General features: G+C 39.1%; 1 protein-coding gene across 1 annotated transcript in view; it reads left to right on the top strand.

The window, feature by feature from the left end:
- The first annotated feature begins 1,611 nt into the window (after positions 1–1,611).
- The window catches only part of GABRG3 (gamma-aminobutyric acid type A receptor subunit gamma3), an 805,263-nt gene continuing 782,569 nt past the window's right edge, over positions 1,612–24,305 (top strand). The window contains exons 1-2 of the mRNA XM_037832811.1: positions 1,612–1,871; positions 6,637–6,785. Of these exons, the coding sequence (XP_037688739.1) occupies positions 1,819–1,871; positions 6,637–6,785 (202 nt within the window). The 5' untranslated portion in view covers positions 1,612–1,818. The remainder of the gene's footprint in view (positions 1,872–6,636; positions 6,786–24,305) is intronic.

Genomic DNA, 24,305 nt, shown 5'->3' with positions numbered 1-24,305 from the left:
TGTTTTCTACATCTGTAAAATGCGAATGATAGTAAAAATAGCTACCTAAAGGGTTGTTGTGAGAGGTAAAATGAGTTAATGCATGCAAAGTCAATACATGTAAGCATTAACCCTAGGCCAAAATTATGTTATAAATGTCTGATGGCTATTTTTTTACTGACGGGCCTATTACTATGCTAAGAATTGGAGCACAGAAGTATTGTTTCTTTTTAATTTTTATTTTCTCATGACACACTTAAAGATATGTGGAGACTTGACAGATTTCCATAAGCACTTAATGAACAAAAAATCATCTTGTGCTAATGGGCTTAGTTGTGTGATATAGAAAATTAGAAACTAGGGAAGAATGTGATAAACTGGATACATTCTCTTGAAAGACAGGTACAGTTTTGAAGGTGAAGGGTTGCAGGAGAGTTCTGAGGCTTCCTGGAAAACCAGACCTGAGTTGGGCTTGTGCATTTACCTGGGAAAGATATGGCAGGCAGAGGAGGACATTAGAAAGAGCCCAGGGACTGGCCAGCCAGAGTTAGCCCAGAGCTTCTTGGAGACAGGAGGTGACAATACCAAGGAAAAGAGAGTTCTCTTGTTAAAAACAAAATTCTCCATCATCACAAACTTAATTCCACTCCCACTGCATGCCCACAATCATGGTGGAGGATTCAGAAACAAGGAGGAAAACACCAGACAACTCTGGCACTTATAGCCTATATATTTTATGAACAAAGCTGACAATATTTAAGAAACAGTTATTTCACCTTTACATGATTCTTTGGATAGTAGTTTGAAATGTAAAATATTTTCTAAAAACTATTTTTGGGGTGATTGTAAATGCCAAAGTAGTTGTTGATGTGCTCTAAACCATGCTAAATATTGTAATGTACGGTGAAGGACTAGTTTTCTGAGTGATTATTACAAATGAAATTATAAATGCAATTTCCAGTCTTTAGAGCATACAAGCACATTGAATGAAGTGCATTTCTTGGTTCATACAGAACCCCCCCCCGCCCCCCCCCCGCCCCGACTTAAGATCTTTCTTTCTCCTACCCTTACATTCCTTTTCACTATTCCTCTTTATTGAATATGTTAACTGCTCTTTCCAGGAGAAGGCACATAGATCTGAATCTTTTTTCCCCAAATACTCCCCAGCAAGGCCACTTTTCTAAGCACAGCATCTTAGAATCCACATGCAGAGTTCCGCAGACTTAGCAGGACGCTTGCAGACCATCTTTCCCACTTGCTATCTGGCATGCCCAAATGAAGACCTGCCGGGAGGGGCGTGCACGGTGGGAGTGCCCGTTTGGTTGAAACGACCATAGGAACGCAACCGAGTGGACTCGCGGCTCCTCCCGACCACCAGGCGCACATCTCTGGGGCTTTGTTCAGATTCCCGGCGGGATCCCCAAGGTGCCCCGCCCCCGTGGAGCCCCACCCCCTCGGCAGCCTCAAACTAGCACCGAATCCATTCAGATCTACCTCCTTCGCCGGGAGCGCCGTCAGCCGTGTAATTGGGGAAACTCCTCCCCGCCGGCACCGCCTCCGCCGCGGAGCTGGAAGATCCGCCGCCCGGGTGCGCCCACACAGGAGCGAGCGGCCAGAGGATCCGCTCCTCAGTGGCAGCGGCGGCGCCACCGCGGAGATCCCGCCGCCTGGCTCTGCGCGGGGACTCGGCACCCTGCGGGGTGGGCGTCTCGCAGTGCGCCCGGGAGCCGTCGGGGGCGCGGGCTGAGCCACCGACCCGACACTTGTCCCCAGGCGGCGGGCTGCAGGAGGGCGCGGAAAGGCCGCGCTGCGAGGACACCGCGCCAAGCTCCAGACACCATGGCCCCGAAGCTGCTGCTGCTCCTCTGCCTGTTCTCAGGCTTGCACGCGCGGTAAGTGCGCGGGGCCCGAGGTCCCGGAGGCCCAGACCCTGGGGCACCCGCCGTCGGCTCGGCTGCGGGAAGGACACCGCAAGTGCGTTCGCGCCTCACCTGCCCAAGCTTTCCCGGGCTCGGCCAGTCCCCTCTCCGGCCGGCGGCTGCAGCCTTCTCTGCAGACTGCGATTCAAGGACTCAGAAATTAATTGGCTCTTCTCACAAGGCGTTAAGGTTCTGGTGGTTTTAAGGGGTTTGAAAACCAAGATCACAGGGCCAGGGAGCGGTGGTGGGTACCTCCTTGTCCACCCGTTACTCCCACCCCAAGTGTCCCAGGGTCTAACAGACGTACTTACATCGACCCATGTCCTCTATCATTTCCATTACTCTGAAATTTTCCAGGACCGGGGGTGATGGTTTTCTAGCTGCCCAGTGTAGACCAGACTGGTGAAGAACAACCTGCAGGAAGGAGCTGGAGAAGGACTGGGAAAGGTGGGCAGCTGAGAGCCCTGCTTCCCTGGAAGGACTCCCTTCCCTGGTCCCGGACACACACACAGTACACGCATCCCTTCCACATAAACCACGCTGCACACACACACACACACACACACACACACACACACCTGTGCCCATAAAGCAGCATGTTGAAACTGATAATAAGGCTTCTGCCAGGTAATGTAAGAAATAATTCTTGCCAAAGATACCCTTAGACTTCCTCCTAGAAACCAGGCAGATAAGGGGACTTAGGAAGCTCCAGGAAGAGATGAAGAGGGCTCTTGAGGCCAGAAAGGGAGTGGGAAAAGAAGGATTAAACCCTTTTGCTGTAAATTCACCTCCAGATTCTAGGCTTGGTTTCTTTAATCCCCCCTCCCTGATCTCTGGCCCTGAGAGTGCCTTGTCATTTGGAAATCAGAGCAGCTCCCCTCTCAGAGCACCCCAGCTCCCCAAACACTCCTGTTTTCACCCTTCTCCGTTTCCTGATCTGGGAGTTAGAGAATCAGAGAGCGTCCCTGGGGGCAGTAAACCCTGCAGGAGCCAGGAGGTAGTGCCAGGACTTTGTGCTTTCATTCATATTTGTGAAGTACAAGGAACCAGGAAGATGCATTAGCAAACCTTGAAGAGGCCCCCAGTTCTCACTCCCTACCTTGACAGAGGCGTCTAGCCAGAGGAAGACAGTCCTGGCCCTGCTCTCCAAACCACTTGTCTTTGCTGAGTGGACAGCAGGAGAGGCAGAAGGTGTGCTGGGAAGGCAGCCTCCACCAGTGAGTCACAGTCAACTTTCTCAATGAAGCAGCTCACTCTTTGGGCTTTTCCACTGAAGTTTCTTCCTGCCTATGAAGGGAGTTATGAAAGGAAATTGAAGTGTGCTTTCTTCTGTTGGTTCTACCTGGATGAATCTTTGCTTAGAGGTGCAGACACTCAGCTCAGAGGCTGCCCTGGCATCAGGCAGAAGATAGTGATCTGAAGTCATATCTAGGTGACTCTTCTATTGCCACCAGCTCCATGAAGTGACTGCACACAGTTCAGGATCAGGCAGTCAACTGTCTGGATCTATAGATACTTCATATTCTAGAAGGAAAACCTCCTATGTGTGCTCATTACTTTATGTGCTTGATAGGAAGATAATCTTAGCATCTGACTTGAATCGGTCAGGTTTCTAGGGATTCTCAAAGACAAATAAAATCTCTTGGGATTTTTCATCCCTCCCTTTTGCCAAGGCAGATGTAACTGTTTTAATATGTTCTCTATCTGGGATGGTTCCTTGGCCTTCATAACAGGGATTGCATGTTAGTTGAAAGAAAAAAAAATCCAAATTTTAAACTACTTTTAGTTCTGCATGCCTGTGTTTTGAAAGTGTCTGTGCTTTTTGAATGGGTTTTGCAGACATGTAAAATAATCTGATTTCCAGTGTCATCTTTCAAATTGTTGTTAATTCTGCACTCTGGAATGTCTTTCTGGTGTGGCTATTCCCTGGAAAAGATTCTTACAGTTGGACTCCATGGTGATGACATGGCAGTGCCCAAGGGGGATTCTCAACATTCTGACACAGGAGAAACATTTAAAAAACATTGAGTCACATATGGGACCTTGGTGGTACCTTGGGAAAGCTTACTAGAGAATCACCTATGCCTTCTGGGGTTTAGGAGCTCTTTTTAGTGTTTAAAAATACCTCATACTTTTCATCTGTCCTCCTGAATGGAAAGAAAGTATAAAGCATCAGTAATTGGGTATAGCAATTGTTTGACAATGACAACACATTGCCGGTATATTTTTTAAGAAAACCTTAATTGCAATGATGGTGTTTAGCATCCAACAATCCAAGTAATAAAAATGCTTATAGAACGTAGGGGGTAGCAAACAACATTCTTTTATGTCCAGTCTAATAGCTCCCCTGAGAAAAGATCTGATTTTTATCAAAGTAAGGATTTTCTGTGGGGCCCTGGGTCTGATACTAGCAAAGTGTGGCTTCTATTTCATTATCTAAAGTTCTGTAGAAAACTGATGCAGGAGAAACATCAGTTGGATCTGGAGCAGGGCAAGCTGGCAGCCTGGGACCCAGACAGCCTTGACTGGTCCCGTCTGTCAACTGTCCACTCCAGCCCAGCTGCAGGGTCCCAGATTCCACGAAACCTTCTGATGACAGGAAAGAGAATGTCCCCGCTTTTCCTCTCTCCTTCTTCCCCCGCTGCCACCTGCACTGGCCTCACTCTAAGGAAGAGGCTTATGCAATTTCAGGAAAACCCTCTCATCACCAGTAGGGGGAGAATTAGTCTCGTTATAATACCTGTTCGTTACTGAAGTAACTAAGCCTGGGTGCACAGAAAAGAAATTGAGAGTTGCTCAACGTGCTGAATCTACATGCACATGTAACTGTTTGGGCAACTGAGAATAACAGGACAGGGTTTGGTTCTGTAGTGTGGAGAGAGAGGGAGATGGAAGGCAGAGGGGGTGGGGGAGGGTAAAGAAAAGAAAGGGGAGAGGCGGGAAGTGGGGGAGAAGAGGGGTGTGGGGGAGAGAAAAGGGAAGGGCGGGAAGGGAAGGGAAGAAATAGAGGCGATGGAAGGGAAGAGAGGGAAAGAGGCAGAGGGACAAGAAGAGGAGGGAGGAAGACACTATCGTAGAGTCCGGTACTTGTCCTGAGAATCCCTGTTCATGATTTTGCTGAGCCAAACTGCCCCTCTGTCCACAGTTCCCCCAAATGTCTTTGCTGTCAAATGGATTGCCAAGCCAGATTGGCAAGGCTTGGCTCCCACCTATTCATGTCCTGCAGAACCTGCTTCAAACTACTCTTGTTTTTGTAAGATGATAAAACTAATATTACTGATAATGAAGGAAATATTCTTAGAATGACATTTTCAACTGTATAGTATTTTTGGTAAAAGTTCAGTTTTTTAAATATGGAAATGCAACCTCTCACTTATTGAATACATGTCCCAAATTTTATAAGTTTCTATTGATGGTGAGTGCTTAGCATGAATAAATGTCCTCCATGGCAATTTATAGTTTGACAGTTTATAGTTTCCATGACTGATTTTTTTCAGCCTAGGGAAAACTTAAGTAGGGAAATCTGTCTGCCAAAATATGTCATATATTCATTACCAAAATCTCATTTACATGTATATATTTACCCAGGTTTAGACTATTTGACCACTGCTGTACTCTGTTATGAGTAGTTAACATACATAAAAGACTCATGCAAATAATGTACATACACACACACACACATATATATGTAATTATATACATATGTAATATGATTCTGCAGACATAAATGAAGTTGAGGTCATGAACTTAAAAAAGTATATTCTTTTCATTTCTTTCATGTTTATTATAGATAACTTACACAATTTCTAAAACTGGCTGAAAGAATTTAGGTTCTGGAACACCACCACCTGGAGACAGTATTAGCATTTTTGGTTCCCATCCTGGAAGCTCCACAGACACTAGCTCATATGCAATCAGCACAAGTATACCTCAGTGCAATCTTATGTCCTATTTTTGTTCTTTTTTTTTGGAATAAAGAGTCATTAAGGCATGCACACTGACAGACTACAAGGAAAGAAGTTTGTTGCTTATTTTGTGACATGCTTTTCACCATGGTAACCACGGTAAACGGTTGTCCATGTGAAAATGCCTGCTTAGAGGCAGGAGAATCTTCTCTTTCGCCGCGTGAAGGGCTGTACCGTGGAGTCAACCTTATCAAGGAGACTGCTTGCCATTGTCAGCCCTCTCCGTTGAGTACTCCTGTCACTCTGCAGCTCCCAGTGCAGGCAGCTGTCACGTTCAACCCTGCACAACACAAGCTCAGGGTCTCTCATGCATTCATTAGGACCTATTTATGAGGGGGTCAAAATGATGAAAATATTAGAAATATTTTGATTTTTAATGTTCATGTTAGTCTGCTCTGTAAGAAATGAATCCATTTGTGTTGAAGGAGACATGTAAAGTTACCAGAGAATGGTCACCAACCATAGTCTCTGTTACTTGTCACCTCCCCTGAGGGCTGGCCAAGCACGCCACCTTATAATGACAGTTCATAACAGATTCCAGGCTTGGTGAGAAGCACAGAAGCCGGACATGCCTCATTGTTAGCAGTAGCATTCTTCCTATTGATTGTGCTTATTTTATTTTTATTGTTTTCATTAAAACAATGGATGGGCTGAGGGTACTTGGGACTTTCTACCCATCGATATAGAGTTTGTGGGGAAGCAGGGGAAAGCTTATGACACTTTCCAGAGCTACTGCTGCAACTTATGGGCCACAATCTGTGTCATAATTACAGGTCCAGAAAGGTGGAAGACGATGAATATGAAGACTCATCTTCAAACCAAAAGTGGGTTTTGGCTCCAAAATCCCAGGACACTGATGTGACTCTTATTCTCAACAAGCTTCTAAGAGAATATGACAAAAAACTGAGACCAGATATTGGAAGTGAGTGTCTATGTTTGTGATTCTAATGGAAAACATGCTATTATGATTTTTTTTTAAGTTTTAAAATTTTGCAACAGGGAGTTGCAAAGGTAGTGCAGAAATTTCTCCTGTAGTCCTCATACAATTTCCCCCAGTGGTTTCATTATACATAACTGTAATTTTATACCCAAACCAGGAAACTGACATTGGTACAATGTGTGTGTATAGTTCCATGCATTTTATCACGTGTGTAGATTTATGCAATCACCACCTCAGTCAAGATACATAACTATTCTATCCCCACAAAGACCTCCCTTCTGTTACCCTTATATAGTTCAGTCATACCCAAGCTTTCCCCCACCATCCCTAATCCCTGGAAACCGTAATTTCTCACCATTTCTATATTTTTACCATTTTGGGAAGGCTATGTAAATGGAATCATTCAATAAATAACCTTTTGAGACCGGCTTTTGTTCAATCAACAAAAAGATTTTGGGATTCACTTTGCTACTTTTTATGACTGAGCCGTAGTCCAAGATATGATGTACCACAGTTTTATTTCCAGTTTTTTGGCTATTACATATTAATTAATTAAATAAATCAATTAAAAATTCATAGGCAGGTTTTTAGGTGGTAACAAGGTTTCATTTTTTTCTGGGATAAATGCACAGGTAGGTGATTGCTAAGTCATATGATAACTGTATGTTTCACTTTTTAGGAAACTGTCAAACTATTTGCCCAAGTGGCTGTATCATTTTGTATTCCCACTGGCAATGTATGAAATATCCAGTTTCTCTTCATCCTTGCCAACCATTGGTATTGTCACTTTTTTGTAAAATTTTTAGCTATTCTCATAGGTGTATGTATAGTGATATCACATCATGGTTCTAACTTGTATTTCCTAATTATTATTGATGTTGAACTCATTTCATGTGTTTATTTGCAATTCATATATCTTTATTGAAATACCTCTTAATGTTATTTGCCCTTTTCAAAATTAGATCATTTTATTATATATATATTTACTGTTAAATTGTGAGGGCTCTTTATATATTATAGATATAAGTCCTTTATCAGAAATTTAGTTTGAAAATATTTTCTGCTAGTAAATAGTTCATCCTTTCATCCTCTTAATAAAATCTTTCATAGAGAAACAATTCTAATTTTGATGAAGCCCAGTTTAGTGATTTTTTTTCTTTTATGGATCATGCTTTTGGAGTAATGTCTAAGAACAAGAGCCCTAATTCCCGAAGATTTGCTCCCAATTTTTTTTCTAAAAGTTTTACAATTTTTTGTTTTACATTTAAGTCACACTTATTTTGAGATTTGAGGTTTACATGGAGGTTAGTTTGTTTTTTGTTTTGCCTGTGGATATCCAATTATTCCACATTTGTTGAAAAGATACCCTCCCTCTATTGAACTGCTTTGCACATTTGTCAAACAAGTTGGCTACACTTGTTTGGGCTATTTTTTGATTCTCTGTTTTATTCCACGTATCTATGTGTCTATCATGCTGTCAACATCACACAGTCTTGATTTCTGTAGCTGTATATAATAAATCTTGAAATTGGGGAGACTAATTAAAAACTTTTATTCCTTAAAATTGTTTTAGTTCTTCCAGTTCTTTTGCCTTTCCATAAGAATTTTAGAATAATTCTGTCTATATCTGCAAAAAAATGTTTCCGGGATTTTAATGGTAACTATGTTAAACCTATATATCAATTTGTGGAGAATTGTCATTTTTACTATGAGTCTTACAGTTCATGAATAGATGCCTCTGTTTATTTGGATCTTCTTTAATTTCTTTCATCATCATGTTATAGTTTTTGGCATATAAATCCTGAATATATTTTGTTTGAGTTTCATCTAAGTACTTACTTTTTTAGCAATTATAAATGATTTTGTATTTTTAATTTTGTTTCCCTCTCTCCATTGCTAATGTATACAAATACAATTGAGTTTTGCATATTGATGTTGTATCTACCAAATTCACTTATTAGTTTTAAGATTTTTGGGGTGTAGATTCCTTGGGATTTTCTATGTACACCATCTTTCCTTCCTCCTGAAAATAAGGAGAGATACAGCTTCCTTTACAATCTGTATGCTTTTTATTTCTTTTATTGCTTCATTGCATTGGTTAAAATTTCCAGTACTATGTTGAACAGTAGTGGTGTGAAAGACAACTTTGGCTTTTTCCAGACATCAGGGGAAAAACATTTAGTCTTTCACCATTAAGTATTATTTTAACTATAGGTATTTTGCTTATATTCTTTATCAAGTTGAGAAGGTTCCCCTCTATCAGTCGTTTTCTGATAATTGTTTTTTAAATCATGAAGGAGTATTGAGTTTTGCCAAATTTTTTTCTGCATTGATTGATATGATCATGTGATTTTCTTCTTTAGCCTACTGGTGTAGTGGATTACATTGATTGATTTTTTGGATATTGAACAAGCCTGCATCCTTGTAGTAAACCTCACTTGATCGTGGTGTATAATTCTTTTTACATACCACTGAGTTTCTACATTTAATTTGCTAATACTTTGTTAAGGACTTTTCTGTATCTCTATTTATGAGAGACATTGGTCTGTTGTTTTTGTTCTTATTTTAATCTTTTTGTTTGATTTTGGTATCAGGGTGATAATAGTTCCATACAACGAATGGCAAATGCTCCTCCTCTTCTATTTTCCAGAAGAGATTGTGTAGAACTGTTAATTCTTCTTTGAATAGTTAGTAGTATTCTCAAGTAACACACTCTGGGCCTGGAAATTCCATTTTTGGAACTTTTCTCATTACAAAATTCATTTCCTTAATAGTTTTAGGATTATTCAAAGTATCTTTTTCATATTCGGTGAGCTATGGTAGTTTGTGCTTTTTTAAAGAGTTGGTTCATTTTGTCTGAGTTATCAAATTTATTGTTAAGTGTTGTTTGGAGTATTACCTTATTATCCATTTCATGTCTGCAGGGTCTGTATTGATATCCCTTTTCATTCCTCATATTGGTAATTTGTGACATTTTTCTTTTTCATTGTCAGTCTTGCTAAGGGTTTGTTCATTTCATTGATGTTTTCATAGTATCACCCTTTTATTTCATTGATTTTCTCTTCTCAATTTTATTGATTTCTGCTATTATCTTTCTGCTTCTTTGTGTTTATTTTGCTCTTCTTCTTGAAGTAGAACTTAAACTATTGCCTTGAGATTATTATTCTTTTCTAATGTCAAGAGTGAGTGTTCTAAATTTCCCTTTCAGAACTGCTTCAGCTTCGTCACATGGATTTTATGTTGAATTTTCATTTTCATTTAGCTCAATGTATTTTTTTTAATTCATTTTATTGAGATATATTCACATATCATGCAGTCATACAAAACAAAGCATTCATTCGGTTGTTCACAGTACCATTACATAGTTGTGCATTCATCACCAAAATCAATCCCTGACACCTTCATTACCACACACACAAAAATAACAAGAATAATAATTAAAGTGAAAACAAGCAATTAAAGTAAAAAAGGACACTGGGTGCCTTTGTTTGTTTGTTTGTTTGTTTCCTTCCCCCATTTTTCTACTCATCCATCCATAAACTAGACAAAGGGGAGTGTGGTCCATATGGCTTTCCCAATCACATTGTCACCTCTCATAAGCTGCATTTTTATACAATCGTCTTCAAGATTCATGGGTTCTGGGTTGTAGTTTGATAGTTTCAGGTATTTACTGCTAGCTACTCCAATTCACTAGAACCTAAAAAAGGTTGTCTGTATTGTACATAAGAGTGCCCACCAGAGTGACCTCTCGGCTCCTTTTGGAATCTCTCTGCCACTGAAGCTTATTTCATTTCCTTTCACATCCCCCTTTTGGTCCAGAAGATGTTCTCCATCCCATGATGCCGGGTCTAGATTCCTTAGCTGAATGTATTTTTATTTCCCTTGAGACTTTCTCTTTGGCTCATGGATCTTCAGAATTGTGCTGTTTAGTTTCCAAGTATATGGAACTATTCTTGTTATCTTTCTGTGGTCTGAGAACATACTCTGCCTGAGTTCGATTCTTTCAAGTTGTTGAGTTTTGTTTTATGACCCAGGAAGTACTCTATCTTGGTATATGTTCCATGGGTATTTAAAAGAATGTGTATTTTGTTGCAATGGGATATTTTTGGATGGATTGGATCCTGTTGCTTGAAGGCATTGTTGAGTTATTTTCTATACCTTTGCTGATTTTCTCTCTAGTTGTTCTATCAATTGTCTTGATAGATTAACGATTGATACATTAAAAAATATATTTGCTCCAAGGCCAGCCTCGTAAGTTTGGACAGGAGAGAAGGGGTATTTACAGTTTCTGGTCTAGGCCTTCACCATCTCCATGGTGATAATCAGAAAGTATGGGGAGTGCAGGAGACACATTTTCATAGGATGCTTCCAGGCTGTAGTTTGCTTTTTCTTCTCCATGGGGCTCAGTTTCTTTTAGATCCCAGCAAATAGCCAAACCTTACACTTCCCTAACTACCCAGTCCCTTTTTTTTTCCAAGCCTGAGGCTTATGACTCCAATTTATCTTTGGCAGATCCTAGATTACACTAGTTCTAATAGGCACAGAATTTCATAATCATCCGTTGTTGTATGAGGACAGTTGGGAAATTTATTTTCACTTGGGAGATGTATTTTCATTATGATATTGGAGAAGTCGCATTAACTTTCTGTGCCTTAGTTACTTCTTCTATACAATGAAGGAGAGGACCTAATTACTCTTAAGCTTCCTTCCAGCTTTAGTTTTTACTCAGCGCAAGATCTGTTACCAGTGCTCAGGTTCATAAATTCAGCTATCATCAGTTTTCCCATCATAATTACATAAAAAGTCCATCCAGGATGAAGGGTGCACAACAATGGTGCACTGTATGGTAAGTGAACATTTAAAAATGTTTCTGATTTCCTCATTGTCAGACAATGTACTCAGCCTTGGAACAAAGATAAATAAGGCCTGTGCGTTGCCCTTCTGGGAGCTCATAGTTTATCCCAGTTGGTGCCTTGCTTGCTCTGCTAGACTGCCAGAGTAGCACCTTCCATCCATGGTCTCATCAGCATCACATTTGTCCTCTGAGGTGGAAAACTGGACATGGGTAGAAAGTGAGTGAGTGGCTTTCAATCCAATCTCTCTGATTCTACAGCTAGAGGACTTAGCCACTGCACTGTTACAGAAAATGCAGGGCAAACCTTTTAAAACAGAGAGCCACCCCCTCCTGCCACACTGCACAACACTTGGAAGGGGATTGTTAGGGTTTTCCAGGGAAACAACCCCAACAGGAAATTCACACACACACACACACACACACACACACACACACACACACACACACATTTGTAATGTAAATATTGAGATTTATCATATGAATTGGCTCACATGACTATGGGAATGGTTAACTTCAAATTCCACAGGGCAGGCTGGAAGCCAGGAACTCTGATGAGGTTTTCAATGAATTCCCCAGGAAAAGCTGGCTGGCTAAAGTAGAGATGGAAATTCTCCTTTCTGACTGTCAAAATCATCAATTCTCCCTTTAAGACCTTCAACTGATTGGAAGAGACTTCTCTCATTGTTGACAGCGGTCTCTTTAGTTGATAGTAGATGTAATCAATCATAGATACCATCACCTTATTGATGATTTAAACTCTGAAATATCATCACAGTAAGAATCAGGCCAGTGCTTGCATGACGTAACAGCCGAACACCATAACCTACCCAAGTTGACACATGGACTGAACCATCACAGGATCTACTAAGAATTTGTCATGTGCAACAGGGAAGCAGAATTCATTGATCCTAAAGATTTTCTTTTTCTATTTTATACATAAGGAGTTGTGACTTTTTCAAGTAAAACAACATGCTCACACACTAAGAAAGCATGTTTCTTTTAAAGAAAACAACTCTTCTAATGCATCATGTTATTTGGTTCTCAGAAGTCATTATCACATGTAAGAAGAGTTCAGTGGTTTTTGAGTGGAGGAAATTAACAACTAAATATAAAACCTCAAAGCAGGATGTTCCTCTTTGGTTTCATGACTTTTAAGTCCTTTCATATATATTGTCATGAACCTTGGGGCAGCAGAGACTGCTGATAAAAGTTCCCAAGGTCAATGTGACACCTTAAGATTAATCTTTCTGTCTTACTTAAATGGTATATAATGTCTGGTTGGCAGTGATGTTCAATCAGAGTAACTGCCCCAACAACTCTTGGTAAAAGTTACTGATTTACACACCATTATCTTTTATGGTTCAGAAAGGGTTTTACTTCAAAGGAGAATTTCCTATAAAAATATGAATTTCTCTTCTTTTCTCACTGCTTTTTTCAAGTTTAACCTATTTCATCTGTTATAGCTCTCATGCCTCTCATCAAGTTATTAATTAATATCTACCTAACATTGTATCTGCACGGATTTATCACTTATTATGGCAATTACCAGTTTATGTTGCTTGCCTTATATCACATCCTCACACCCTCATCCAGTCTGTCAATATTTACTGAGCTCTCACTCTGTATCAAACCCCGTTTTGGGTCACGGGACAGATGGGGTAAAACACAAATCCATCCACACTTGGGTTCTGATAGTGAAGCAAGGAGGTGGGGGTCCTCCAAACAGCACCTGGTGGTAGATATTGGCATTCTAGTATCTACACTTTGGTAAAAATTTAGCACATTTAAGTCACTCTCTGGCTTAAAACTCTTGAATTCTCCACTTTGCTTCCATGGTAAAGTCTATGCCCTCAAAATGACATAAAGAAGCAAACCATTACCTGGCCTGATCTATCTCTCAGTTTCATTTCCTACCACCTTGTGCTTCACAGGTTACGTACATCAGAAATTCTTCAGGGAAACCAAACCTCCTCTTTCCTCATCTGGGTTTTTGCTTATGCTGCTCTTTTAACCCACCAGTGCCCCTTTATCCCATTTTTGACCTGAGCTAGCTCATACTTTTCTTCCAGGCTCGAAGCCGTCTCCTATCAAATGTCTTCCTTCATAACTTGTCCTCCATCCCCACCCCACCCCTGCTGCCCTGGGATGGACCAAGTGTCTCTCTCCTGAGCATCTTCTAGCCTCAGTTTTTTCATTTTTAAAAGGGGAATAGTAATCTTTGAAGGACTGTCTTGTGGATGTTCAGTTTGCTAATGCTGCCATTTTGTAAAACACCAGAAATGGATTGACTTTTATAAAGGGGGTTTATTTGGTTACAAAGTTACAGTCTTAAGACCATAAAGTGTCCAAGGTAAGGCATCAACAAAGGGTACCTTCACTGAAGGATGGCTGATGGCATCCAAAAACCTCTGTTATCTGGGAATGCATGTGGCTGGCATCTGCTTACTCCTAGGTTGCGTTTCAAAATGACGTTCTCCAAAATGTTGCTCTTGAGTTGGTTTGTCCTCTGTTAGCTGCAGCTCCTCTTCAAAATATCACTCTCAGTTGCTCTGAGGTCCCTTTGTTTGTGAGCTCTTTTTATAGGACTCCAGTGAACTAATCAAGACCCGCCCTGAATGGGTGGGGCTACATTTCCATGGAAACTTTCAATCAAGAGGTCACACCCTAATCGAAGGAGTCACTCACAGTTGGGTGGGTCACATCTCCATGGAAGCACTCAATCAGAAGATTCCAATCTAATTAGCACTAATATGTCCATCCCCACAAGACTGCATTAAAGAAGACGGCTTTTTCTGGGGGACATAATGTATACAAACCAGCACACATGGTGTGATGTAATAGGGTAATACTTCCTGCAATATTTCTGTGTACTTTCCATAATTCCAAAGCTGAGAATTGATCTTTTTCTTTTTAAGACACAGATTCCATTTTGTAACTATAGATGTATCAGTTTAAATTGGCATCTCCCAAAATATGTAGTCCCATTGCATCCACAAAGATCCAAATTTGGGAAATAAATGCCTCATCACTGTTATTGTCAACAATAAATAGGCGAATTGAACAGACTCATTTGCGTTGCATAGATGTAACATATTCACATGGAATCCTCTAATTAGTTTTCATAATATATATTGTGATCGTTATGTTTTAAAAATACTGACTACTGTCTCAGCTGTTCTCTCCCCTCAACTAACTTTTAAATTTTTGATGTTTCTGTTTTAGTTCTGGTCTTTAACTATCCATCATTCTAAGTAATACTTCAGCCGTGTCCTTTGCTAGTTCAGGGTTATGAAGAGTGTCATTTATCTTGGGAAGAGATCTTGTCATGTGAGTCAGAAAAAAGACTGGAGGAGGATAAACCTTTTAATAAGAGCACTGTGAAAAGGAAAGGTAATAGCTTAAGTGAATTTCTCTCTCTTTAGGGTTTCAAGAAATTTGAACCACTCTCCTGAAAATAGATGATTACAGAATACAAATTTGTTCCCCATTTCCTAAACAGTCTATGACAAATAAAATTAGTGATGGGAAAAATATAAGATTAGGCACTGTTTTTACAGGCGAGTGAACACTCTGTAAAGATGTGTACAAGGCATTCAGGCAGCCAAAGGGCTCATTTAACTCAAGTGAACCATCTCAGTAATCTTTTGGGTATGTTAGGCCAGAGGACCTAATTTTCTATTCCTCTTCTTCAGATGTTTGCCCAGGGGTCTTCTTTCCAAGACTTTTGTAAAGCCTAGTTTCCCAGTTTAGTTAGATCATCTCAATTGGCAATGAAGACTATCCAGTATTTAGGAACTTCCCATAAGAAGAGGCTGGTTGCTTGGGCAAGGAGGTGAAGTGTGCTTACTGCTGTATCCTCATAGCAGAAGGCCCCAAACCCAGCTTCCCCCTGAGCTGGGGATACCCACAGCCCCTCCTGAGTCGGACCACAGGAGGAAGTTTCCACCTGGGGCTGCTTGTCTTCACAGAAGCCTGAGTGTTGGCTCAGGAGCACTGTAGGACACAGGCAATTCCTAGTTGGGTGGGATAGGAGGGGCCTGAGAGAAAAGGGGAAAGAGAAAATGTTAAAGTGACCTCAAGTTGGCCAAGAGTTCATTTTGCTGTAGAATAATAATAATAAAAAAAACAACTAAAAGAAATGCATACTGGACCCCAAATATGATTTTTAAAGCAAGCCTTTTTATGCCGTTCTTGATATCTTTCAGTTAGAAAGTATAAGCGTAATAGGTTATCAAAGAGCTAAAGACTGAGGGCATCTGATGTCTTTGAGAAAGAAGTGGATTAGCCAGTGGGAAGCCAGAGAAAACCATCTCCTGCTCCTAGACCAGCTGTGTAACAGGGTACCACTGGGAATTTTGAAATTTGTGAAGGGCTGCATGAAGAACGAAATGTATTATTAAAATATGATGATAGATGATGGTTATATAGAACTCTCCCTCCTCCTGATGATTTTCATATTTTAGTAAAAATAGGAGACTCCATGTTTTAATCCAAAGGAATGAAGTGCAAATGGAATGAAGTTTAGGAACTTGTAAGACAGAGGAAGAAGGCTTTACAAATTGGGCATTTGGAGGTAGTGTAGGGGTATTTTGGGGTCCACCAAACCAGAGTGTACTGATGTATCATAACTGATTGTCCAGTGACCCCCTCCCTAATTCAAGCCAAACTATGCTTTCCTTTCTTAATGCACAGACTAGCAGATAATAGTCTCAACTGTATATTTCATTTAATCTGGCTAGTCCTCACCTGAAAATCAGACAGGTGAGTTGTCTTTCTCCAGCAATTATTGTATATCCAGAAAATAATTCAAATATATTCACTCAACTCTCAGAACAGATGTAGGAGGAGAGGAAGCAGACATTCTTAATTGCTGTGCTTGAAGTAAAAGCTATTACTGTAGAGTTAGTTAACTGATTCTCTCACAAAGTTAATTCACATGCATAAGGGAGGTGGAGAACAAATTTTGTAAAGAAATTATACCTGTCACCTTTATGAGAGACTAATTAGGTATCCAAAGAGAGCTTATTTAAGTCCCATTATCTCATTTCAGCACCCATTGGTAGGTGACCCTTCTCCAAACTTTCCTCACGTTTTTAGCAATGAGTCTTGCAATGGATCACTGGAACTTCTCCATGGTAATCTATCTAAGGCAGAATTTGGTGTCCTATAGAGAATCCATTCATATGGCCAAGTTCACTAAAAAGGCTTTTTATTAGGATTTTTTTTTTAAATTATAGAGAATTTATAATGAGGTTTCAGTATATAATTATTTTTATGTATAATTTGATAGCTACATTAGAAAACTTGAGCCATTAGCCAGATAGGGTAAAAGTTTTTAAGGCTAGGTAAAAATTTGATTAGGTCAGTTGTCCAGAGGTATAAACTAGTGACCTGACTTGATTTCAATATTCAATTCAGTTCATAGTACACAGATACTTATGTTTATTCATAACTGCTCCTGGAACTGAGCAAAATGGCTTCAGATGGATCAGACGGTGTGAGTGAGAAAAGATCTGCCCTGAAATAATGGGTTCTCCCCTTATTTATCAGCAGATTTCACTGCAGGAAAGGAACCATCTCACTGATCATCAGTTTCTGTCTCTAAATGGAGTAATGGTATCTGCCTCCAAGTACTGCTACAAGGACAAGTAATAACATCTGCCCACAGTGACCATGATGTTTTAGTTCCCTTCCATCCAGTGTACCCCTACAACCACACACTATATCTTTTCTCTTGCTTCTCTTTTGGTTTTGCTTATGAGGACTACAGTAGAGCCCTTAGAAAGCTCTACTGTTATAAAAGCTTTGTCTTGTCTTGAGATTCCTTTCTGTTCAGCTGTCAGAATTTCATCCATCTGTAATTAACTCCAGATCCAAAATATCTTACAGACACTTTTGTAAAGTATTTTCAAGCCTATTCTAATTAGACTGTTATTCTATTAATTCACATTTGAGGGGCATATGTAGATCTAAAAATCATAGTTTCATAGACTGTCTCAGCTTATAGAGATTCTCTAAAGGAAATCTAATCCAACAGTTCACAAACTTGGCTTTGTATCAGATTACCTAGTTCTTACTGAACTAGAATATTTATGGATTTTCTGTTGATTTCTATTTTTATCTTTATTATTACCTTTCTTCTTCATACTTTTGGTTTAACTTGCCCTTTCTCTAGTGTCTTAAGGTGGATGATGGAGGCACTGATTCAGGACTGTCTTTGCTGATATAAGTCCTCAGTGCTATACATTTCCCCTAAGTATGACTTTAGTGGCATTTCATAGATCCCAATATTTTGATTTCATTTTCATTGAATAAAAATGCTTTCTAATTTCTTTTTTGTTTGATTGACTATCCTATCCATTGGTTATTTCAGTGTTTGTTATTCCTTTTTCCAAAAACTTAGGGCTTTTCAGACATAGGTCTGTTTTTGATTTTTAATTTAATTCTACTGTGGTCAGAGAACATACTTTGTACAACTTGAATCCTTTTACATTTATTGAGACTTGTTTTATGGCTCAGAATATGGTCTATCATAATGTGCACTCGAAAAGAATGTGTATTATGCTGATAGCTGGAGTGGCCTATAAATTAGGTCAATTAGATGAAGTTGGCTCAGTTCTGTTCAAGTCTGCTTGCTGACTTTCTGTCTACTTCTTCTAGCAATTATTAACAGGAGTATATTGCAATGTCTGACAGTAATTATGGATTTGTCTATTTTTCCTTATACTTCTATCAGTGTTTGCATCAAGAATTTGGAAGCACTGTTATTAGGAGTAAAGGCATAAAACATTTTTAGGTCCTCTTGATCAACTGACCACTTTATTATTATAAAGTTCCTGGTAATATACTTTGCTGTGAAATCTGCTTTGTTTGATATTAAGATAACCACTCCAGCTTTCTTTTGATAAGTGTATACTATGCATTTTTCCATTCTTTTACTTTTAACCTATGGTTGTCTTTATATCTTTATATTTAGAATGTGTTTCTTGTAGGTACTGTATAGATGGGTCTTGATTTTTTATCCAATCTGACAATCTCTACTTTTTAATTTGTTTCTTTAGACTATTTACATTTAATGTGATTATTAATATGACTATATTTGTATATTACCTTGTTATTTTATTTTTCTTGTCCAGTCTCCATGTTGTTCCTTTAACCCCTTTTTTATGATTTTATTTTTATCTTTGTTTTCTGACTAGCTATAACCCTTTATTTTGGTGTTTTGGTTGTTGCATTAGGGTTTATAGTATACATTTTCAACTGATCACAGCCTACTTTCAAATGATTTTATACTTCTTCATACATGGTATAAAAATTTTATAACAGTGTATTTTTATATGCTATTGTGGTCATACATAACAGCTGAATATATATTATAAACCTAGTAAGACTTTGCTTTTATATTTGTTTAAATAGGTATATTTTAACTATTTAAAGGAGATTAAATGATGAGAAATTTTATACATATATGGATATATATGTATGTGTGTATCTATCTATATAACTATATATATATAGTCACCCATGTTGTTCCTATTACCACTTCTTATGCTTTTCATTCTTTTGTATAGATCTGTATTTCTATCTTGTATCATTTTCCTTCTATAGAAGGACTTCCTCTAACTTTTCTTTTAGTATGAGTCTGCTGCTGAGGAATCTTTTTTTTAATGTCCCTACCATACCCCAAGAAAATTAATAAACCATATAAAAACAAAGAAATAAGAAAAACAAATAACCTAAAATAACTACATGTTCCTACCATACCCAAGAAAATTTACAAACCATAATCATTCCTGAGCATCCCCAAAACATTAAGTTTACCCTTAATAGCTTATCTGTTCTTATTAGGTTATCGTTCCCTCTTCACTATTTGCTGTCTCTCTATAGGTCCCCTACATTCTACAATATAAAACATTTATTTTACATTTTTCACAGAGTTCACATTAGTGGTAGCATACAATCTCTCTCTTTTTGTGTCTGGCTTTATTTCACTCAGCATTATGTCTTCAAGGTTCATCCATGTTATCACATATTTCACAACCTTGTTCCTTCTTACTGCAGCACAGTATTCCATCGTGTGTATAAACCACATTTTTTATCCACTCATCTGTTAAAGGACATTTGGATTGTTTCCATCTCTTGGCAATTGTGAATAATACCACTATGAACATTGGTGTGCAAATATCTGTTCGTGTCACTGCTTTCAGAGCTCCTGGGTATATACTGAGAAGTGAAATTGCTGGATCGTAGAATAACTTGATATCTCGTTTTCTAAGGAACAGCCAGACTGTCCTCCAGAGTGGCTGACCCATTATACAGTCCCAACACCAATGGATAAGATTTCCAATTTCTCCACATCCTCTCCCACATTTGTAGTTTCCTGTCATCCATTGTTTTTATTCTTGCCATCCTGCTGGGTATGAAGTGGTAGCTTGTTGTAGCATTTGCATTTCCCTAATGACTCTCTTCTTCCTCAGTTCAGCATTTGTAGGGTCCATCTCCAGTCTACACCCTCCTCCAGATTTCTGAGCAAGTCAGGGTATCCCCTTTTTTGCTGGATATCTGGAGGGAAGTTTCCAGTAGCTGTTTACATTGCCATGCTGATGATGTCACCTGCTTTGACCACTTGTAAATTGAGTTTTATTTTCTTATTAAGTTGTAAGAGTTCTTTATGAATTCTAAATACATGTCTCTTAACAGATATATGACTTGCAAGTATTTTCTCCCATATGTGGGTTTACTTTAACTTTCTTGATGGTGTCCTTTGAGGCACAAAAGGTTTATTTTTGGTGAGGTCCAATTTTTTTATGTTTTCTTTGTTGCTTGTGCTTTGCTGTCATACATAGGTGCTCTGGTTTGCTAATGCTGCCAGAATGCAAAACACCAGAGATAGATTGGCTTTTATAAAAGAGGGTTTATTTGGTCACACAGTTACAGTCTTAAAGCCATAAAGTGTCCAAGGTAACACATCAGCAATCGGGTACCTTCACTGGAGGATGGCCAATGGTGTCTGGAAAACCTCTGTTAGCTGGGAAGGCATGTGGCTGGTGTCTGTTCCAGAGTTCTGTTTTCAAAATGACTTTCTCCCAGGACATCCCTCTCTCAGCTTCTGTGCATTCTTCAAAGTGTCCCTCTTGGCTGTAGCAAGCTCGCTCCTTCTGTCTGAGCTTATATAGTGCTCTAGCAAACTAATCAAGGCCCATGCTGAATGGGCAGGGCCACACCTCCATGGAAACTATCCAATCAGAGTTATCACCTACAGTTGGGTGGAGTGCATCTCCATGGAAACAACCTAATCCAAACATTCCAACTTAATCAACACTAATATGTCTGCCCCCACAAGGTTGCATCAAAGAACATGGCTTTTTCTGGGGGACATAATATATACAAACCTGTACAGTAAGAAACCATTGACAAATCCAAGATCATGTAGATTTATTCCCATGTTTTCTTCTAAGAGTTTTGTAGTATTCACTCTTACATTTATATCTGTGATTTATTTTGAGATAATTTTGGTATATGATGTGAGGTATGGGTCCAACTTTATTGCTTTGCATGTGGCTGTCCCATTGTCCCAGCATCATTTGTTGAAGAGACTATATTTTCCTTACTCATCTTAGCACTTTTGTTAAAAATCAGTTGACCATAATTGTATGGGCTTATTTCTGGGCTCTGGATTCTATTCATTTATTGATTTATATGTCTCTTCTTATTCTAGTAACACATTATCTTGATTACTGAAGCCCTGTAGTAAATTTTGAAATCAGGAAGTTTAAGTCCTCAAACAATATTTTTTTTCAAGATTGTTTTGGCTCTTTGGTATACCTTGCAATACCATATAAAGCTTAGGATCAGCTTGTCAATTTTTGCAAAGATTCAAGCCCAGATTTTGATAGATAGGATTGAATCTGTAGATCAGTTTACAGTGTATTGCCATCTTAACAATATCATGTATTTCAATCCATGAATATAGAATGTATCTCTATTTAGGCCTTCTTTCCTTTCTTTTAATGTTTTGTGGTTTTCAGTGTATAAGCATGGACTTCATTTATTAAGTTTATTTTTAAATGTTTTATTATTTTTGATGCTATTGCAAATGGAATTGTTTTTTAAAATTTTATTTTTGGATTTTTTATTGCTAGTTGTTCTGGTTTGCTAAAGTTGCCAGAATGCAAAAATACCATAAATGAATTGGCCTTGACAAATGGTATTTATTAGGTCACAAATTTATAGTTCTAAGGTCATAAAAGTGTTCAGACTAAGGCATCAACAAGAGGATACCTTCACTGAAGAAAGGCCAATGGCATCCAGGATACCTCTGTTACATGGGAAGGCACGTGACAACATCTGCTGGTCCTTCTCTCCAAAATGTCTCTCTAAGCTTCTCCAAATTTCTGGACCTTTGTCAGCCCATGAGCTCTCTTAAGAACTCCTGTAAACTAATTAAGACCAATTTGAATGGGCAGGTCACATCTCCATGGGAATAATCTAATCAAAATTCCCACCTACAATTTGGTTGATCACAGCTCCATGGAAACAGCCTAATCAAAAGATCTCACCCACAATAGGTCTGCTCCCACAAGACTGGATTAAAAAACATGGCCTTTGATGCAAACCAGCACATTAGTGTGTAGAGATATAACTCATTTTTGCTTATTTATCTTATATCCTGCAAACTTGCCAGACTGATTTATTAGTTTTATTAATTTTATTAGTTTTATTGGACTCTTTGGGATTTTCTATTCATAAGATCGTGTAATATGCAAATAGAGGTAGTTTTGCTTCTTCCTGTCCAATTTTGATTTCCTTATTTCCTTCCTTCCTTCCTTCCTTCCTTCCTTCCTTCCTCCATCCTTTCTCTCTCTCTCCCTCTCCTTCTCTCTCTCTCTCTTTCTCTTTCTCTTTCTTTCTAGCTAAAACCTCCAGCACAGGAGAGGATTTCCTTCTTCTATTTCAGATCTTAGTTGGAAAGCACATTTCCCCATTAAGTATGATATTAAGTCTGGGTTTTTCATATATGCCCTTTATCAGCATAAGGAAGATCTCTTCTACTCCTACTTGAATTCTTTTAAACAGGAAAGAGTATTCAATTTTGTTAAATTCTTTTTCTGCTTCTATTGTGATGAACATGGGTTTTTGTCCTTTTTTTCTGTCGTATAGTATAGTATATTAATTAATTGTTTGATATTGAACCAATGTAGCATTCCTAGGATAAATCTCACTTAGGCATGATATATAATACCTTTAATATGTTGCTGGGTTCATTTTGTTGGTGTTTTACATACATATTTATATAATATACTGGTCTGTAGTTTTCTTTTATTGTGATATCTTTTTCTGGCTTTGGTATCAGGGTAATATTGGTCTCATATAATGAACTAGGAAGTGTTCCCTCCCATTTTTTAGAAGAGTTACTAATCATTGGTGGTAATTAATTTTTAAATGTTGGTAGAATTTACCATAAAGCCTTCTGGTTCTGATTTTTTTTATTTTTGGGAAATTTCTTTATTACTAATTCAATCTCTACTTGTTAGAGGTTTATCCAGATTTTCTGTTTCTTCTTTTGTTTGTGTAAGTACTTTGAGTCTTTGCAGGAATTTTTCCATTTCATTTAAATTACCTAATTTGTTGTCCCACAATTGTTCATAGCATTCCCTTACAATCCTTTTTATTTCTTCAATATCTCCACTTTCATTTCTGATTTTAGTAATTTGTGTCTTTTCTCTTTTTTTTTTCATGGTCAATCTAGCTAAAGTTTGCCAACTTTGTTGATATTTTCTGTGCACGTGCTCTCATTCAGGGCTCATCCATATGATCAGTTTAGAGATTAGCTCCAGGCCAAAGCCAAAGCCTTGGCCTCCCTGATCCTTTCCACACTTGCTTTTTGTCTCAGGCAGGATGTGAGTGTGTGGCCCTGGGAATACCCACATTTGCACGGACCTGAATGTCCCCTCTTCCTCAGGAATCAGTTTCCTCGTGGCGGGCACTGCACTGAATGTCCTACCATCAGCATTTCCTTGCCCCAGGCAGCATGACTTGACTGTTCTCCCAAAACCTCCTGTAGGAGAGCTCTGTGAACTCCTTTAACATGCAGGGCAAGTTCTGGGAGGGTGAGTCCCTCCAGCCACCACCAGACAGACTGGGCCAGTAGGTTCACAAGGGCCACCCTGCTCCCTCTGGAACCAGGACCAGGGATCCACCCTGGGCACACAGACAGGATCCTTGCTGAGCCAGGGGAGGCAAAAAGGCGGGGCCAGCCAGAGCACCATGAGATCCTGCTGCTTCCAAGTAATCTTTTCCTTGATTCAGCACTTGCTCTGTTATTGCAATCCCTTAACTGTTTTCTGGAGCTTTGAGAAAGACATTGCTTCCAGTTCTTGCTGGTCATTCAAAGCTTCTGTGGAAGTAGGGAGCCCTGAAGCATTTCACTTGTCATTTTGATCAAGACGGTCTATTTCCATTATTTTTACGACAGCTTTAGGCATGGACTTTTCCACTCTCTGTGACAAATAAGGTCAGCCTCCTCAGGCAAAGCTTCAGAGCTCTTCCTTCTTATGATCTTCCTCTTTCCCTGGGCGGAAACTCTGTGCCACTGCATAGGAGCTGGGGACGGGGACAGAAGGAGCTGGTTTTCTTGGCTTGCCCTT

Source organism: Choloepus didactylus, chromosome 4 (assembly GCF_015220235.1).
Source record: "Choloepus didactylus isolate mChoDid1 chromosome 4, mChoDid1.pri, whole genome shotgun sequence".
NCBI classification, from domain to species: domain Eukaryota; kingdom Metazoa; phylum Chordata; class Mammalia; order Pilosa; family Megalonychidae; genus Choloepus; species Choloepus didactylus.
Note: the sequence above shows the minus strand (reverse complement) of the source record. Positions and strands in the feature narration are given on the sequence as shown.